This window comes from Grus americana, chromosome 1 (assembly GCF_028858705.1).
Source record: "Grus americana isolate bGruAme1 chromosome 1, bGruAme1.mat, whole genome shotgun sequence".
NCBI lineage: Eukaryota > Metazoa > Chordata > Aves > Gruiformes > Gruidae > Grus > Grus americana.
Window position 1 is genome coordinate 14,889,258 of NC_072852.1, and position 20,638 is coordinate 14,909,895.

The 20,638-nt window shown below is 42.1% G+C and overlaps 1 protein-coding gene across 3 annotated transcripts in view; it reads left to right on the top strand.

The window, feature by feature from the left end:
* Nucleotides 1–20,638, top strand: part of LHFPL3 (LHFPL tetraspan subfamily member 3) — a 254,388-nt gene that overhangs the window by 160,325 nt on the left and 73,425 nt on the right. For all 3 annotated transcript variants that reach the window (XM_054808502.1, XM_054808561.1, XM_054808647.1), the window contains exon 2: nucleotides 13,845–14,081. In XM_054808502.1, coding sequence (XP_054664477.1) covers nucleotides 13,845–14,081 — 237 coding nt within the window. The remainder of the gene's footprint in view (nucleotides 1–13,844; nucleotides 14,082–20,638) is intronic.

A 20,638-nucleotide genomic window follows, 5' to 3' on the forward strand; every position in this document is an offset into this window, starting at 1 on the left:
ATTGCATGTGCGTGCACACAAGGATTTGCTGACAACTATACTGGTAAACTGTGCTGCATAGTGCAAATCTTGGGGTTAACCAGCAAGATTAAACAAAACAAAGGCACAGAAATGTACTTCTGTAGAAGTGAAAAGAAATTCCAAAATTAACCCTTCCAGTTAGGAATCAATGGGAGAATCGGGATTACCAAAGGACCAAGGCAAGGACTGTTGCAGTTATACTGAACAAAATAGGATGTATTATTGATCAGACAGACTTGATAGCAAATGGAAGATGAGATGTGCTTGCCAATGTAGATATAATAAAATATTCACAAAATTAATGCAAATTTCTTCCACATTTTTTCAAAGATTTTAAATTTTCTCAGCTCTGGCTTGTGAAAAGCAAGGAACTCAGGAGGCTCAGGAATTTCATAGGCTTGACCCTAGGTAACAGGGTAGTCTTGCCTTTAACAGGAAAAAGGCAAGAGAGAAAAACATCACCAGTGTTACTGGTCTCATTCTCCAGGGCGCTCTCCCACCACGCAAAGCTCAGATGCTCAGTGGGAGAGACATTGCCGCCCCTGATACCTCTGCTGCTGTTAGCTTCAATGAGATATCAGCTCCTGAAAGGCAGTAAAGTCTCACTGCTAAATGTCAACTTTAATGAAGAAGCAATGCAGCCGAGCGGTCTCGGGGCCTATTGTCCATTTCTCTTTTCTTCCAAACAAAGCTGTTAGGAGATCAGGAAGAGCTGTAGCAGAGATAAGTGAAGAATAGCACATGACAAGCTCTGCAGGCATAAAGACGTATGCAGGCGCCTCGGAGGCATTGAAAGGAACTATGCAAAAGTCGATGCCTTTATCATCCGCTCAGAACTTGTCTTGCCTGTGCCAGTCCATTTGCAATATTGACTAACACTGCTTTGGAGATCAGATTTAAATTATTGTAATGACTTTAGTTAAACCTTAGCATTTCGAGCTCAAGAACAAGATTGCATCCTTCTGCTTCCACCTCTCTCTTTTCAGAGGAGGCTGTCCCATACTGCTGCCTCCCAGCTGCCTGTCTCCTCCACATATTAAGGTCCTCCCCTCTGCAGGTCTTTAGCTTTGCATTACCCACTTCCACTTGCCTGCAGCATAAAGGTGCTCCAAAACCTGTCTCACTTCTTTCCTATCCTACAGACCACTCTGAGGTAGAAGCATGGGTCCCCTCATTCAGAGGAGCAGGGTGCAGGCGGGCTTTGGGAAGGCTGCTGATTTTAAAAAGGGGAATGAAACCAGTCTGGAGCTAGATCTTCCCATACAGTGCTAGGTAGGGCCCCCAGCAGAGTACGCTGAGGGATCCCCAGCCCTGAGGAAACTGGTGAACATTGAACAGATTTTAATACTTGGAGGATGAGCCAGCATCTCAGAGAGGGTGAGTAAGGAGAGCATGGCATTTAGTCAACTGCAGGTAATTTCTAGCAAAACATTAATGCTTTACAAAAGACAAGAAGGACAAGAGCCTTCCCCTCTCTCCCCCAATGCACTCAATTACTTCTTTTTTCCTTGCTCATGAGAATGTTTCCTTGTGCATCACATCATATTTCTACTTCACTTCAGTCACTTCCTCTGAAACTTCACTTTCTCCCCTAAAGTACATGGGGAACACAAAGCTCCAAGTAAAGGTAAAGGAAATGGGACTGCCAACACACAGGGGATTGAATGCCTATAGATTGTAGATCTTAAAACACTTCTTATTTCAACATTAAATCACATTTCCTTGTCATGATGCTTTGTATTCTGGGAGTCATAGCCATGCTTTGGCAAAGATCATAGCAGTGACCATGAACCTGCATCTCAGCTTACAGCGGAGAAATCTTGCCAGTGGCTATTTATCTTATACACTGCCAAAAAACTTCTTGAATCTCTCAATTAGTTTCCATAGGAGAGATTTCTCTGGCTGGCCAGTGACCAAGAGCAGGCGCAGGCATCTGCCCGGCAGCTGTTTGTACTGTAGGTGTTTCACTGCTCCCCATCTGCTACACGGGGTGCTGAGTCAGCATTCTGTGCCAGCGCTGCAGGGGGGTGGGGGGCACAAAAATCGAGGAGAGGCTCAGCATATTTAAGAAAACTCCCCACCCCACCCTGCTTCCTTTTATTTCATTGCCTCTTGTAAGTGGTTTTGTCGTTCATGTTCTTTTCATTGCATGACAGCCAGCGAAGCAGAGGTCAGATAGCAATTGGTTGAGTTCTTGGTGGCTATTTTGAAATCACTCAGTTGTTGACCACTGACCCATGCTATTTCATGTGCTGGATGGGTGAGTTGCCCCATTTTCCAATCATTTCCAATCATGACTGTCAAATGCCCTGAAGTGGTCATGTAAATAAAACTGTGAATACGACTGGGATGTAATACCAGATGTTTCTCTGAAGCAGTAATCTGTGGGGGCTGATTCTTTAATGCATTACTAATATGCTATTGCTGTTAATGTGCTCCAGGTGAGACGCAGACAAACCCCTGCAGCCGAGGGTTGCGGTAGTGTGAACAGAGTTCGGTAACAGTGTAGGGAAGCCTTGATGCTTGTGAACTCAATGGATACGCGCTGTAAGCTGAACTGGTTTCACAGAGTGCAACCGTAGGAGGAAAAACAGTCAGCAAAAGGCTTTGCTGGCTTCAATACAGGGCAGGGTATATCCAGGCAGAGAGTTTTGCTAAATTTATGGTCAAAGGAAAACAAATCTGAAGCTTTTCAGCAAAATGGCCGTAGTGCTCAAGCCTGGAGTTTGCCTTCAGTGCTCAGACGGGTGCCAGTTGTGTTGTCTTGTGTCCAGCTCTGCAGCTACCGCAAAGCTCATATGCTGAGAAAAGTGACAAACCTGGGGTTCTGATGTCTGAAGATACATGGTGTAAGACCTTTAACTTCTTGCAGTTATCTTAAAAGCCCAAACTAGCTGAATTTAGCCTTACAGAGAAACACATCCTAATAATTTTTTAATGCACTGATCAAACTCCATCTTTAATAACTATTTAACAGCATCAACTTGGACAACTTAAAACTTTTCGGCCTGGCTACAGCTACTGAGCTTGTGCCAGAACCTCTCCCCTGACAACTCAAAACTGCCTTCTGCTTTACAGCCTAAATGTATTCCTGGATGGTTTATATCCGTTTGTTCAGTTGCCAAGACTGCCCTTCCCCCTCTCTGGGATCCATTCTCTTGTGTTTATGCAGAGCGATCTTAAAGTTCATCAATGCACCAACACCATAAGGAATGCTGATCTTTTTTCTAGGCAACACTACATGGGTTTTTAGAGGTTTTCACCTCCTTTTTTTGCAAGTGAGTACTTACTGGCTTCAAAGTTGTTCGTTTTCAGGAGCAAAAGACTGAAACAGTGGTATTTATCATGGACTCTGCTAAAGACTTATTTGTAGAAATTCCCTTTTTGTATGAGTATCTCTTGCTTCTGCATCTTGCTTCTACCTCAGAAGCCTGCAGAACTTTGCTGTGTTTACCCTGAAAACAGTGGCTGGTGACTCCCAGACTTCCCCACTCACCAGCATGTTTAGATTTGCTTGCAGTTGCAGTAGCTCTAGAAACAAGCTGGAGTCATGCACTTCCCAAGCACAAGCTGCTTGATGTTTGGCAGAGAAGTCAGGACAACTTGGATGAGGACTGGCAAAAAAGAAAATCACTTTATGCCTCTCCTCTTTCTTTGCCGTCACATTTTCAAACCTTTAATAAAGAAAGGGCAAATTTCTATAAAGACTACAGTGAGAGAGCCCAATAATGAGGTCCTTCTTTGCCTCTTACCCCCATTTATTCTGCTAAATTTTCTTCTGAATTTGATATAGACAACACTATTTTTGATCTTAGCTTTCTGTAGTTCCATCTAGCTTTTAATTCTTTGGCTGCTATTCCCCTTAGATAACCCTTCTTTATTAGTTTCAAAGATGTAAGAACATAAGAACACAGGCCTGGAAGAGACCTACTAAATCATTAAATCTAGTCCCCTTATCATGGGCAGTTACAGAATCATGCAATACCTTTTCCTAAAGTACCACATTACATCTTGCTCCAATTAACTGGTTGTTCCAAACTTCGCTCTTCTAAAGATTAGAAACCACCAGCACCAGATGGCTCTAGTGCTTACGTTATGCTGAAAAAACTTTCCCTGATACTGCCAGCGCTCAAGTTTACCTTTTTCATGGGTGCATTTTACTGGTGACTCGTGGTCCTCCAGCGACTGATCAACATACTCATATGTTTTCTCTTCTTCACCATTTGTCCCAATAGTCTTCCGTATTGATGGTGCTTCCCATCAGTGGAGTGCCACTCTTGCCAAAGCTCCTAATAAAAACACTAAGTGATTGACACCCAGACTGATCCTTGAGATCCCCAACATGTATGCTCACAGTAGCTCAAGATTCCCTTCAAGCAAAAAATGCCAGCTTCCCATGGACAAGTACCAAAAGCACCTTAAATTCTCACGCTAAACTCTCTCTTCTCCAGGTTAATAAGTGTTTCTATGTGACACAGTATCAAATGCTTTCTGAAGAGCATGTTACTTAGCTTTCTTTTCTAAAGTGACTAGTTCCTAGCTGTCAGATAGAACCATGCTAACGTCACCCCACTTTGGTTTTTTTTCCATGTCTTTAATTCTTCTTTCTTTCAATAATTGTTCAAATAACTGAGATCAAACTGATGAATGTTTACTCCAATTACTTTAAAATTCTCAATTTTATTTTGTTTTCTAAAAATTAGGTAGCACATATGCTGTTCTTCAGTATCTCACCAATAAATGTGTTTTAAAAAACCTTCTTGCCAGCTTTGCAGTTCAATGTGTGGGTTATTTCAGTATTTGGGGTTGAAGGGTCCATTCCTCCAGCTTGAGCACATTATGATCATTTTAGTTTTGCTGTGGGCTTGGAGACAGAAGTTCTCATTTCCAAATTCTCATGCCCATCAGCTGTCAGGGCATCATCTTCCTGTTCTCTGTCTTCCTCATCACTGAAAAATGAGGCAAAGAATTAGTTCCTAGCCCCATCCTCACTCCATTTCTGCTTTTCTTCTTCTTTCTTTGTTAACCCAATTGAAGACTATTTGAGTTTTTGTTTTAATTTCTCTTGCAAGATTTAACCAGCTTGACTTTTGGCAAGCTATCTTTTAGACCTGCATTATCTAACCTCAAAAATGTGTCTTTCTTTGCTAACTAGTCCCTTTTCTTTTCATTTCTAAGGTCTGTCCTCACATCTTTTCTTCTTTCCTTTTTCCAAAGCTTTTTAGGGTGATAGGTAATGAGGGTAGAAGGAAACAAAGTTTGCTACTCATTCAGATAGAGCTGAAAGTACCTCTGGAATTTTATTCATCAAGATACTTCAGAAAATTTACATCTTTGAAAGAAATTCAAGGCATTCCCCACAATTAAGTATGGACCTCTTCAGACTAGTTAACTTGTTAGCTAGTTTCTTTAGCTTATCAAAATTTGTTCCTCTGAAATATGCTTTTTTAAACCCAGTTTCAGGATCATTTTTATTCATATTCTCATTTTATTTAAATTGAATTGACTCATGGTCTCTGAAGGTAAGATTATTTTCAGCTCTTCCTTCTCTTTACCAAAACCATGTCTAAAATAGCTTCTCTACTTGGATCAGTAACTTCTGATGAAATGTCATCTGTATAAATCTAAAGCAATGTCTAGCCTATGCCATTCATAATAGCACCTATTCTCCAGTCTGTCTGTTGTAGCCTACAATGAATTTATACTGAGTTTATTCATTATTAAATCTAGTACATTTCAGTATGCTACAGTTTGATATGGTTTGGCTAAAGACCAGGTTCTACAAAAATAAGTTAACATTAAATTAGAAAGCTGTAACACTCCACTGTGACAGCATTCAAAATAAACACTTTCTATAGTAAGTTTTGTTATCAAGCAAAGCCAAGCCAAAATTGCATTAGACGGCTGTGATCTGACAAAAAAAACCCCAGAGATGCAATATAAACAAGTAGTTCCCTCATTACTTATACCGTTCTTTTTCAGGAGACTCTGGCATGTGAGAAAAGTGGATTTTGGATATCCTCACATCATCAAACAACCTGGCTTCACGACGGTTGACCCCCCAGGTCATGGCCCTCTGAGCTCATGCATTTGCAAGCACTTTTGTTATTCCCATGATGTCTGGGTATGGACCTTCAGCTGACACACAGAGCTCGTAACACGCCATCTGTGATACAGACATGTTAGAAAAGCTCTGGTGGACTATGACAAAGTTTTCATGTTCTTTTAGACACTTTAAACAGAAAAATCAGAAGAAAAAATTACTACATCCCAGGGCCAGTGGACACCACAGGAGGTGAAACAGTGTAAATGTAACTTTTGACACGTACCTTCCTGTGGGCTTCTACCTATACCACCTCCCATACCTGCTTCATTGTAAAGAATTATTTTTATCTCTTGTCATATAGAATTTCAGTTTACCTATTTCTCATCAGTTAGTCATCTACCTCTGCTATAGCTGTTAGTAATTCGTCGTCATGATATTTCTAGGGATTTTTTTCCCACATGATTATTAGCCTGCATCCATTAATAGTCCCTGGTTTCCATATGTTTCTGGACAAGGCACTATAAATAACTATTGCACATAACCGTGGTTGTAACACCAGAAGTTGTGATCTTTCACAAGGAGTCATTGGGATGCAGCTTGTGAGTCACCTGCCACACACTCATAAAAATGTATGATACTCTTACATTATCTTTATGCTCAAGCTAAGATAGTTGTTGTACTAACTAAATTATTCATGGAACTGCATTAATCTCGAAGTTTAATTATCGTGGGTAATGATCAAAACTTGGAAGTTAAATGCTCCCATGATGATACAACCCCTCACAGAATTTCTGTCTCTATAATATCAAAGAAATCTCTATCCATACATGAATCCAACACTTGAGGTCTAAAACAGGCCCCTTTAGTGCAGTAAAATTTCTCTTACTGTTCTTCCCCCAAGTGATCTTAACTGAAGTAGATTGCACTATCTATCTTTGCTATTCTTTCTACATATTTACAGGTTAACACATTCCTCACATAGAACATTGCTTTACTTTCCCAGTTGTTTCCATCTTTCTGAACAACTCGTGCTCTTCAGTGCTTGTCTTTGGGAATGGCTGTTGGTCAACCATATTTCTGTTATCCAGCTTCATCTTGCAACAGCTGATCAATATTTTCCATTTTGCTGTCTAAGCATAACTAGCAGTCATCAAAATATCTCAGTTATCTGTCAATTCAGCCAGGTTATGGTGAGTATTCTCTCCCTGACTGTAGCACCTGCCTCACTACCGCATTCCACAATATTATTTTCTTTCTCTTTGCTGTCCAGTCACTGAATATTTGGTCTTCTTTTTTCCTTTTCTTAAAATCAGCATGGGAAATACATATATGTTCTTATCAGATTTGGCATTAAAAAGTTAGAGCCCTAATAAATCTAGTGGCTATAATTGTGTCGAGTCTTTTATTTTATCACAGGAATGCAGTGGGAGGTTCTCCTCCTTTTTCTCCTCCTTAGCACTGTCTAGAAATGTTCTTAATCTTGTGGAGAGGTTCAGGCTTGTCTACATTACCAGGTAAGAAGATGTGAAATAAGAGAATAAGTAGATTAAGTCACTTAGTGCTGAAGCCTCTCACATCCTCATCGTATCTTGTTCTAGGGTTTTACTTTAAATGAGAACTAGTCTTGTCTCCTGGATCAAATGCCCCCATTATACATGTTGTTAGAAGCTTTCTGAAGGAAGATTAACCCACAGCCCTTTCCTCCTTCACTTGGGGGTGGAGAGCGTATTTTTGGGCCTCTCTAGGAAGGTCTGCTTTTGTCCACGTCACTTAGATGAAAGTGGCACATCAGTGTCGTGGAGTAATTCCACAGAGCCCCTCCCTTGTCCCACATGGGAGTCCAGGGCACAGAAGTCGGGATGTGATTTTATCATTCCAGCTCTCCAAGAATACTGCTCTTGAATTTTGAATTTCATTCCATTTTTCTCACTGGCTCTCTCATACCCAACAGCAATCATGTGGTTAGCAACCGTATGTGAGCACCACCAAGATATCCTGCTGCCAGAGGAACTTTTGGTCTGCTTATGGCTCTAACAGGCTGTGTCATCTCCTTGGGGAGCCACTTGGCACCTCTCTGATGAACCTCTCCAAAGCCGAAGACTAGATCTGGCAGTCTTCAAACAAAGCACCAATTAAGAAGTCTTATATGGTGTTTGCCTCTTTGTTTTGCATAAGAACCACTTCAGGTGTTAAGGAAGCTCTGCGTGGTTCAAGAGCCTTCTCCTAGACACAGGTTTTGTGGTGATGAAGCCCACACATTGAGTCAGAATTTTAAGGTCCCCATCCAGCATTGAAGAACTTTTGGAAAGGAATTTCTAAGCTCGTCCAAAAATAATCTGTTTTACATGCACCAGAACTGTTTCTGTGAATGGAATCAGTAAATGGAGAGAATCAAGGGATTTGCTTCAAAATTGCATATTTGCTCCAAGCCAGAGCAGAAATGTAAACACAGAGAATTATTATCCCACTCATTAGTACAGTCCGGATGCCTCAAGGCAATCTCAGCTGCATGGATGTGCAGCCTCTGTGTTCACTCAGGACTGTATTTGACCCCGTGTCTTCAGCCACCTCCCCTTACCCTTTCTTTCTTCCTTCCTCAGGTACAAGCTCCTGAAAGACTGTAGTCCTAATGAATGTGCCCTGCCAGAGTCCTCACCTTTCATTTTGCACTGTCCTAGAAGTTCACTCCACCAACACGGCTGGCAAAAACTATTCAATTTATTGAAGTTTAATGGGTCACTGTTTTTGTAAATACCATTTAGAAAAAAATCTGAAAACAAAGAACCTCTCAGTTTTTGGAACCATGGAAGCTTGGAGGCTCTTGCATGTGTGGGTATGGAAAGAAAATAGCTGGTCAGTGTAATTCCCATTCAATTTTTTTTTTTTAGTCTTTTATCAGGAAATTTGCCATCATCATACTCTACATGCAAGCAAATTGGATATGTTGTCAGGAAAAGAATGAAGATGAGAGACAGGTCCTGCCAGCAGGAATTTCTCAGCACTGGTTTCCTGCATAACAGCCTTTTTATAAATAGAACCTCATTCCATGCAGTGATATAATATTAATCTGTCACCATATTTGGCACAATGATAGGATCATGAACTACTTGCTTGCTAATTACCATTTGAGCTCATGCACAGGGCAGGGGCTGTGATAATATTAGCTTGGTCAGAGTCACAAGTATGTCAGTGCCAGCAACAATTCAGTGTCTGATTCCAATGTCTGAAAGTGTCATATCTGCATCCTTTCGTCCCGGGAGGTAAAATCCTGGACTGCCTCTCTTAATATGAATAATTTCTCTTGTCACTCAGAGCCCTAAAGGAAAACCATGTGGCAGTTTCTGTTAGCTGTTCATATGTGAAAAAAGCTTTTAAGAGAAGTGAATGTATATCAGGCATGTTTAACTACTATTTATTAATTATTTCTTAAAAGCTTCAAAATTTTGATCAGACTCTAATATGTAGGAGAAACAATTTCTTACCCCACGTCTTGTAAGAAAATTAGAGAAAGGACTGGAGGAAGCCCAGGGCCATCGTTTCAAAGGCACTCTTCCTGCCAGTAACTTTCTCAAGCAACCAAAGGGAAAATGATGTGGATATGATTCTTGTAAGTTTTACAATTGCTCAAGTAGTTCTGAACGGTGTTGGTGACACTAATCAGTCGTTTATCAATTTCCCCCTGCTGCTTCTTATAAAAGCTCTGTTTAGCTACAGAGGTCCTCAGCTGGGCTGCCTGTAGGATCAGGTAGATGGTGCTAATCATCACCATGTATTGAGCTCACACACACAAGTCTGCCTTCAACCAATATAGATTTAACTTTCCTTACTTGAATCAAAAAGTCTGTAGGAACTGATGATTTAAGTCTTTTCATTTGATAGGTGAGTTTTCCAAATCCAAAAGTTTCTGAATTTATTAGAAGTGGATAGTGGAAAAACAGTAGTAGCCTTTGTTACATTTCCATTTCAGGCACGTTACCATGAGAGACAGTGGAAACTTAGACAAAGATATGGGACCCATGTCTGTTATAAAATCATCTCTTGGCAGTTTCAACTGAAATTGCATTAAATGGTTTCCATTTTTCAAATTTGTATAAAACTGAAAGTAATTTCCTTCTAGAGAAAAATCTTCTAATCCTCTTTAGAAGGATTAAAATGTAAAAATTTCTAGCAACACAAAGTAGATCTGTAGGTGGATTTTATACCTGTCTTTTCAGTCTTGTAGCTGATAAATGAATCGTTAGTTGTTTCATGTTATTGAGCAAGTCTGTATTCTTAAAGACATTCAGTGCAAAATAATCCCTCAGCAAGTGAAGACTCAAGGTTGACTAATCTTACTTATGTTAACCTCTATAGGTAAGGTATGATTCCTGCATCTGAAGATGCTGGCCAAGCAGTCATCTAGTAGAAAGCATCTAAACTGTATAGACAAAGGATAATAATAATAATAATAATAATAATAATATTCCCCTTTCTTATATCCACCTTTATGCGAACAGATCTAGTCCAACCACCATTTGCCTATGTGTCTTATTACCAAGAGAATTCCAATTGCAATAAACAGAATGACGCCAGAAGGTTAAGCAAGTATATCAAAGCATGCAGGAACAGAATTCAGGAAAGATGAGTTAACAGGAAATCTGAAGAACTCAGCTGGGAAGCTGTGCACTGAGCTCCTGAGATAAGGGCCCGTATTTTTAATTACCTAGGTGGAAAAGAACAAAGCTAAATTATTTTTAGGAAGTACTGAGAACATATGACTGATGTGCTATGTAATAAAAAAAACACGGAGATGTCAGTATTTGCTAATTATTCTTGCACAATTAGCAGAAAAATCCCACATCTATTGATCATTAACTGAGCATTAAACTTCCTTTCATTTTGAGGACGATTGATAAAAGTAAACTGGCTTTAGTAGTTGCTGTTTTATAGGAAATCAAACTTTAGTCAACAGTTACGTGGGTAGATGTGGAACGTTTTCACAAACACCAGAAGTATGCAGATTTGCTGCATCATTTCAGTGGAGTCCCTTGCAACTGTGAGGGCAATGCTTATGTGTTGACTGTGAGAAATAATCTTTCTGGAAGCGTGTGTAACCGGCTGAAGAAAGAAAATTATTGTACAGTTTGTGTCTAAAATCTTTAGAAGATCTTATGGAATTGTGTAAATGAGTTAAGGCAGGCAGTAGGCAACTTACAATTTGTCCAACCTGCATGTTCTGAGTAAATCAGTCCTTATCTAATTGTCCTTGTTTCTAAGCCTAATTGTCCTTGAAAGTATTATAAGCTGTTACATTTTCACAAAAATGAACTGCCCAGGAAGAATTTGTCAAATGCATTAGGTGCAGCTTTTATTCTATGTCAGATGCTTTCTTCAGACGTGCTATCAAGGCTTTGTCTACAGCAATTGTGTAGCTGTCAAAAGGAAAATACCATTCCTGAGCTCTGTTTTCACGTCTCTCTTCCAGTATTTCATTATATTGATTCAATGCAGGTGTGTTTTAGTTTGTGGGCATTAGAGGTGTGTAAAACGACAGTGCTTATGCTTGTCCAGAAAAGACAAGAACTTGCTGCAATTCCCACAGCGACAGCAGCTGTTGGTTGCACAAGCTATTCCAGGTATAAACTGTGGTTTCCAAACAGAGCTCTGGCTCGACAGCTGTTTAAAAGGCCGAAAGCCACACAATGTATTCTTTTCAATCAGCACATATACCTGCAGTTTACAGCACAGTGCACCAATACAATATTAAGACTTATAAAAGATGGGTTAGGACCCTTTGTATCTCATCAGCCATACCAAGGAAGAAGGGCTAATGCTGGAAATATGCTTGTTTCCAAGGTAGACAGCACAGATAATTACTGAAAGCATATGGATTTTCTCATTCTCCTAAATGCAATAAGAACTGAGGAATGAACCCATTCAACATGATCTTTACTTTTAGATTTTTCTTATTTTACTTGGTCGCGCATGACCAAGGGCTGCAGTTAAGTGCATCCGTGCACTGTTCCCGTTGCTCTGATAGGAAGTGTGCCACGAGTACCCAACTGCTCTGTCCCCTGTTACCAACGTGCTGCCCCCACTCCAAAAATCAGCTCAGGTTGGATGTGACCTCTGGACCCCACCTGGTCCATCACCCCACTCACAGCAGGGCCAACCCCCATGGGGTTTCCCAGGGAAAGACATTGTCCGAAAGCAACTGGCAAGGTGCAAGTCATGTCGCTGCTGTGCTCCTTCAGCTGTGCCCGGTGACAGTCCCTGCAGGTCCAGTCCTCTGCGATTGACATATTGATGTGTTTTCTCAGCCCGTGGATTTTCTCAGCTAGTGACTCAGTGGGGAGAGACCACGTTAGTGAAGATTCAGTGTATGGGTTTACTTTTTTGTGTGTGTTTCTGTAATGATGTATCACCTCCTCAGGACACATCACATCCTCTCAGGGACAGAAGCCCTGGTGCTGCATGCCTGCCATCGTACCCCCCACTGCCAGGCACACACTCCAGTAGGAAGAGGGGCAGACAACCTTCAGGGAGGCTGCTCCCCAGTGACCACAGGACATGTGTCTGAACACCAAATCCTGTGCCAGCCCAAGGCTGTGGCCAAACCGGAGCTGGTAAGGTGCTGGGACAAGGGCTGTGATGATGCTCCAGAGGCCAGCAGGGCCGTGCTTGAGGTCTCCTTGCCCAAGAGCACACATGTGGCCAGGCACAGGTCTCCATGCATGCTCAGCCCCCACCCTGGTGCCATCCAGGCAGGGTATGTCACAGCAGCTGCTGGCCACTGGGCACGATTGTTTCAGGTGATGGAGCACGTTACTTTTGAAAAAACAAACTTGTCACACCATTTTGCCTGCTCCATAAGAGCCACTTTGGCCCATGACACTACCTGCTGTCCCATAGCAGGGCAGTTTCCCTGGGAACCAAGGGTCAAAGCAAATTTCTGCTACTTCAAAATTAAGTTCAAGCTTTTAGCAGTCACCCAGGCTGATGGATGAACACCCATCCTCTGCCTCAGTCACGCCGCCCCTTCCCGGAGTGGCTGGTGGTCAATGTCAGCTAGCTTTCCATGTGGGCAGGGGCTTTTCATTTTTCTTGGTGTTAAAAGAATCAGCGCGTTTTCATGTTTGAGATGTCATGTGGTGATTCCTCGTGGTGATTCCTCAGGTAAACCAGATCAGAAGTTGACAGCAATGTTGACAGCTTATTTTTCCTTGCAGAACAATGTCATTACTTGTGGTTTTAAGGAGTACAAACCTTATGCATAAAACATATTTCAGTTAAAGATGTACTACCAACTGACAAAAAAAAACCCCCACCAACTTGCTATTGCCTACGTATGTTACAACAACTTAGATTACTGGAAATTGATAGAGTTTTTCCTCTATTTTTCTCTGATTTGTTTGCCTGACCACTTGACAGTAATCCAGTGTTTCCTTTAAATATCAAGGTTATTAATCATTTTCCCCTTTTGTTTTCTGTGAGCCTTTCATATTACAATGAAGAAATAAGTCTCACTAGGAAAATGTGATTGTACTCGTACAAAATCTGGCCAGGGATTCAGGATGGGGTTTTTTAAAGCAAGGTGCGCAATTGATGTTGTATCTTAGGTTTTTATATTAAATACTTAATCAAAGCGTATAATTCTGTGACTTGTTTTTAAGTAACCTAGCTTTGAAGCTCAGGATGAAAAAGTGTGTTGCTTTAATGATAACTGTGTAGGTTCTCATCAAAACGAAAGTTTGGTCTCATTATCCCATTGTTCTCCTTTTCTTTTTTTTTCTCCAAGCTGCCTGTCTCGTCCTGGGTTGTATGATTTTTCCTGATGGCTGGGATTCAGATGAGGTAAAACGGATGTGTGGTGAAAAGACAGACAAGTACACGCTGGGGGCTTGTTCAGTCCGCTGGGCATATATCCTGGCGATTATTGGAATCTTGGATGCCCTGATCCTCTCATTTCTGGCATTTGTGCTTGGCAACAGACAAGACAGCTTGCTAGCAGAGGAGCTCAAGTTGGAAAACAAAGGTAGGACTGCTTTAGAAACACTATTATTGGGTGGCCTCGAGTGCAATTGCTTAAAAATAATGATTGGTTTCATTTTATTTTATACTTGTAAATTGGCATGCTGGCTTACTTCCTAAGTTGCTGGGAAAGAGGAAATGCAAGGTGCAGAGGAAGTTTTGCTTTTCAGCCTCCAAAATGTAAGAAAGCTCAAAATTTCCATAATTGCTGTACTATGCATGACTTATCCTTAACAGTTTTTAGAGCAGTAGGTGGAATGTTTTTGTGTTACCCACTTGTACGTTACTTCATTAGCATTTAAATTTTACTATCTCCATCTTTTTCTGTACCCCATGGAAGATTTGTTCATTTGGTTCCTTTAGGATTTTGCATTGGAATAGGAATGGCTGTGACATGGCGTATGTGTTAGCACAGTACACAGCAAGGAGGGAGTGCTGGCCTGGGAGATCGGCAATGAGCTGTGCGATGGGACCACCGGTGCAGCGAGGCATCGGTGACTGAGGATCAGAGCCAGGAATGAAGAATAATCCTAGTTCTTGTTTGATGGTGTTGCTTTGAGCTCATTAGTTATCTCACGGGAATCTAGGATGCTCTAGTAACTGAATATTCATGCAGCGGGTTGGGAATAAAACACATTTCTAGATTAAGACCATGAAACTCAGGCCAGTTGTTTATCACACAGTTGCAAGAGGAGAGGTGCTGTTCGGCGAGCATGTGCAAGCCTGGCTGATTTCTGCAGCCCCTTCCCCTCGTGCTCCCCCAGCATCCACAGCTGTGTATCTCATGTGATAGATACCACAGAGGGCACATCCCTGCCTTGTCTTTTTAATGGGCCTGTTGTCCCTGGATCTGTCTAATCCCTTCTGAACCTGCTGATGCTGTTGGCTTCTACAGCACCATGTGGCAGTGAGTTCCTGAAGTTCACTACTGACTGCTAAAGAAGTACTTTCTTTTATCTGTTTCAAATTGATCCCCTACTAGTTTCACTGAGTGTCCCCCAGATCTAGTAGTGATTCTGCATTCAGCTTATCCACCACCTTTGTAATTTTGTAGGTTGCTTCTAATAATAGCAAAGACATTAGGAGCCCTTCACCACTGGATTGAAAATCAAAAGCTGTTTGGCAGCCTATGTTGTACAAAAATAGCTGGTCTCAGTCCTGCTCCAGAAGGACCATTATCCATATATCTGAAAGCACCAGCACACTGGCCCCAGCTTGCTGAATTGCAGACAGTCAGCACACTCAGCCCAAAGATAAATGGACTTGAAGATTGAACTTCACATACAATTCCAGACCTAGTTAGAGCCTACTAATGTTGTAGGTTAAGGAAAATGTATGTTGCTTGCAGTTGCACGTGCACAACTGTTCTGCAGGTAAACTGAGGGCATCAGTTTCAAGGACTGTCCTTGTGGCCCATTTCTGTAAGGATAATATTCATCTGCACTTGAAAATTAAAATACTTATCAGAAGAGCATTCACAGCTATGCCACAAGTGCTTTTGGCATCAGCGCTGTGTCTGATTTGTCTATACCATACAGAGCTCATGAACCCTACAACTACTTGTATCAAAGAACCTCATCTGTTCTGGCACCTTATGAGCAAAATGCACCTTCTGGAGACTCATCACCTCTCACATCGCTGGCACAAGCTCCTGCCAGAACATTTGGTCCTCAGCATGTTGGACAAAATCATTCAGCAGCGCATTTTCCTTGGATTAAGCACATAAATGTACCACACCACCAGCTTCAAACCAAACCAAACCTCAACAAAAAGGGGCCCACCCCACTTTCCCCTTCACAGTCATACCTAATGTCCACCACTTTTTAAACTGTCTTTTAAATGAAAAGAGGTAACATATCTTCTAAAAGGGGTATCGTCTCCCTTCTCTTCACAAAAAGTTTCTGCTGACCAACAAAAGGGCAAGTCTAAGTCCCCCCTGCAGACTCCTGGCATTTCCCTGCCTGCATGTGTTGCTGCTGGGCACAGCTGCAGCCCCAGAGGAGTCCCAGGAGAGCACAGCGGGCGCATGGGTGGACACCACCATCTCTGTCAGTGGTGGGGACATGCCAGATACCAGTGCGAACAGAGCACCAGCTCTCCACTTTGCTGGCCAGAGATCAGTCGTTATTCTGGTCTTCTGGACACCAGGAAAGCCTGCCTGCATCCTAGTGAGCAAATATCCTACTGAGACAACAAGGCGCGAGCACTGAATTCCCTCCAGTGGTCTCTGATCTCTGTACAAGATGGGCTGCAGCTTGCCATCCCCCATGCTGTGCTGATGGAGTAGGGCTTTGGGGCACAGTTCCTGCAGACCAGGGAGAGGTTTCTGCCCAAAAGGCTGCACTCCAAAGTAGGCACTGGGATGTGTAGGTAGTACTCATGCATTTTTGCAGCTAGCAGTTGATTGACTGTGGATGCTGCCCACAGAGTTTAGGAGGAAGATTTTTGGGTTCATATGGCCAGGGTTGTGACGCAAGTTGTATAATTTTGGCAGTCACTGGCTGCTTGCTCAGGTGACCAGTTTGGGGCAGTGGTCTGTGGTTAGAGAAGATATTGATTACTTATACTGTAATGATGAAGAGGCTGGTAGAAGATTAGGGCCAACACTTGTCCTTAAGTTGGCACCGAACAACCTCCTGTCTGTACCACTGGCATACACTGCACATGCATGAAGACTTTGACACTTACCCCATAAACTACATACCCTTGACTTCTTTGGGGTTAAGAGATAGTGGAGAAATACTCACCAGCATCAGTCCCCATGCAAAGTATCCATGCATCTCTTGGAAATGGCCGGGATGCCAAAATACTGAAATAAGCAAGTATCACTAGCATGCCTCCCATATAGACAAGAAGATAAGACTGAGGATATAAGCAATCCCACCCTCAGCCTCCCCAGCTACTCTTATAATATGAAGCCAGAGCCCTCGTAACAAGTAGCCATGAATATTAAACACCCCCCATGCCTTTTTCCCCCTCCTCACCTACAAAAGGTCTGCCTCCAGGCTTGTGCTGGCTCCTGCTTCTGGATTAGTGGGTATGGATGAGGAGCATCCTCAAGGAGGAGTCCCTGGGCTGCTTCTGTCTTCCAAGGGTCCTAACATGTGGCCGAATGGTCAGGGATGTCCATCGGGTGGGAGCCCAGGGTCTCCTTCCCCTTGGTCGGGGTGATGTCGTCTGGTCACAAGCCTGGACATCCCATAGGCTGTGATAAGCAAGGTGTCCCCTTAAGGGACAGTCATGGTTCCATTGTGGCTTTTTGGGACAATGCACCTGGGGAGCAACCAACACTGTACCTGAGAGGAACCTCTTCCTGCCTTGTCAGCTCTTCTGCTGCTGCTGGGGCTTTGCCCCACACACGTAGATATTGTTATGCAGTAGCTCAGCAGAGGGGAAGAGACAATAAGTCACAACAGTATTCATTTATGTGGAAAAACCTTCAAGAACAAGACATGATTATGCAACAATCAGAGAGCTGGGCAGTTGTTTTCTTAATCGGGTAATAGTTCTGTCTGGAGGCTTCGTTGCAGATCAGCTCCTGCAAGCTCACTAATGAGAGTCTGCGGTGGCTCTGTGAGTACCTGGCACCACAGCTGTTTCTGAGGAATAGTGACAAGTAAACAGTTACAAGTATATGAAATGTAACAGGATGGTAAAAAGATGAAAAAATTACAGAAAAAGAGCAAGTTGTACTTCTCTGAAGACTTACCATGCTGAATTGTACACCTGCTTTATGCTTTTGATGACTACAGTTCTGTATATTTACATAGGTTAACGAATGCTCGTAAGTAAGGAATTTGACTTATTCACAGGAGAAGACAGCCTTCTTATTTTTGTTATACAATAAAGTTTCCTTTTTCACTACATGATAAAAAAGTACTTACTCATTTCTTATTTGCTTAGGTTTGAGATTAAACTATCATGCAAGTTTCATATCTGAGAAATATAACTCAAGTTTAGCAGACTTTATTCAGTCTGCTATAGTCTATGTAATGCAGTTTCCTAATTATGCAAATTTTACACAGCAGCCTGTACCTTTTTCATTTAAAAAAACTGCCTTCTGAAGAAAAAAAAGTTATTTCTAAAAAGGCTTCTACATTATGTTTATGCTATTAGCAAAAGGAGGGGAGAGAACAGTATTACATAGTTTTCATTAATTTGTAGGAACTAAAGGTAATGATTTAAAGGCTTGCATGTTATTAAACTAGTGGCATGCAGGGTGATAACAAAAATAGTCAGTTCGTCTTAGCTTTAAGCTTCATCAACACCATTTTGAGTGAGCCATCAACATCAGGCATAAACCTTGATGTTGTGTAATGACATAATTTAACATTTTGAACTGTAATGTCTTCACATCATAGAATCATAGAACGGTTTGGGTTGGAAGGGACCTTAAAGACCATCTAGTTCCAACCCCCCTGCCATGGGCAGGGACACCCTCCACTAGACCACGTTGCCCAAAGCCCCATCCAACCTGGCCTTGAACACTTCCAGGGAGGGTGCATCCACAGCTTCTCTGGGCAACCTGTCCCAGTGCCTCACCATGCTCATAGTACGGAATATCTTCCTTATATCTAATCTAAATCTACCTTCTTTCAGTTTATGGCTTAATGACCTAAAATTAAAGTTCTGGCCAAAGGGTGAAGAGACCAAATGAGAAGTTTCCAAAAGAAATTGAGAGTGCAAGGCAGTTACTTTTATGGTAGAAAGTGGTAATATGGTCTGCATTATGAGTGATAACTACAAAAGCATTCAGAAAAAACTACCCTGTTAAGTGATATCAGTCATAGCAGGTGGATGATGCATTCTGTGGACAGCTGTGGCTTTTCTGATGGATAGAACAGCTTCACAAGGTGTTTATGTTTAATATTTGACTCATCTTTGGGGCCCATATGGTCACAGGTAAGCAATTTGCTCTAAAGATTTCCCAGAGTTACAAGCCTAAGGCTGAAACAGATAAAAGGAGCAGGGAGCTAGACAGAAGATTTGAAAGATTCATCTACCTTGCAACTCACACAGACTCAAACTACACCACATTGCTCCCAACAGCCACGTTGCAGAGAGCTCATCACATGGCTTAGTGCAGGATGCCCAACCCAGGACTTACCAGTTGGTTGACGCTTAGACCCTCATTATTCTCTATACCAGTGCTGTCAGGGCCTGATGCAGGTGCTGAAGGCTGGCTCCGTACCTCTGCCTGAGCTGCAACCACTGCAGAGTAAACACACTTAAAGACAAAAGGTAAGGGGAAGTTGTTTCTTGGTGACAAAGCAGCTTTCTGTAAAAGAAAAAAAAATAGTCTTGCACAGAGATTTGCACACCTTTGGCTAGAGAATTGTCTTCTGTATACAGGAATAGTCTACCCACATGATTGCTGCTGCAACAGAAAACCATCTGCAGAAGGCCTAGCATCTGAAGCTGAGTGACAGGAGGCTAGCGGTGCGCTTGTCCCATCAAGGGACTACATGACAGAGTGTGCATCAGCTGTCATTCTTCAAAAGGAAAATAGCTCAGGTCACAACGCATATACAAACTGCTGTGAAATTGCGAAGCCCTGCTGATCAGCATGTACTTCTCATGGCATGCACACACAAACATTCAGGCTAACTTATTCAAAATTAGATAAATAAACATGAATATTGATACCTGATTTCAGTTTTCACACATAGCTACAGCGCATAAAAGAATTGCCAACAACCTCGGTAGTAATAAAGTACAAATCCAGTTGGAACACCATGTATACCCCTGTAGCCCATGTTGTCTATCACATAAAATGATATAGTCCCGTTTTTGTAAAGTCATGTACCCCATGGCTCCTCCTGATACACAAGAAGTCACTGTATATACACCTTTTCATTTCAGTTAGCATGTACTTTCAAAAATAAAAATACTTTAAAAAATAAAATACAGGATTTCTGTTACTCTCTTCCCTTTTTTAGAGTAGTATTTCTCGTCATGCCTGCTAGTCTTCTCCCATCCTTCCTTTCTAAAGAGTTCAAGAGAGATCCACTTCAGCCTCTTGCTGCTCCGGTGTGTGGCTCCATGTTCAAAGCACTTAAGGTGACTTTGAACCAGAACCAGCTTGGCCACTTGAATTTCCATTTGAGAAGGGAAACATGGAAGAAACTCATTGGGGAGTGATCTGTGATGGATTGCTGTAGACAGCCCACCACATGCACTTGCCAGGCTGCAGCTGGCCAGACGAAGCTGGAACTACATCAGAAGGTTTATGCTCTTGCCTCGAAGGAGAAGTATTTAGGTACCCTGCTTTTCAAAGGCAAAATCAAGCTCATCTTTGAAGCCCACAGCCGTAGGTTCCAGGTTGGGAATTCCTGGCCCTCATTTCTATCTTCAAAACATGATTCTCTGCCATGTCAGCCAAGAACAAAGTCTTGTCACAGCTCTGAAGAGCTCACATGTTCTCTTTCAGCTTCAGCCGACAAGTGGCTCATCTGTCATAGCATCACTGCAATTAGCTCCAGTTGTTAATTTCTTTGTTTAATTACAACCAGTTTTCCTTCAGGTGTCACCTCCACAATGAGCTACAAGGAGCTCTGAGTA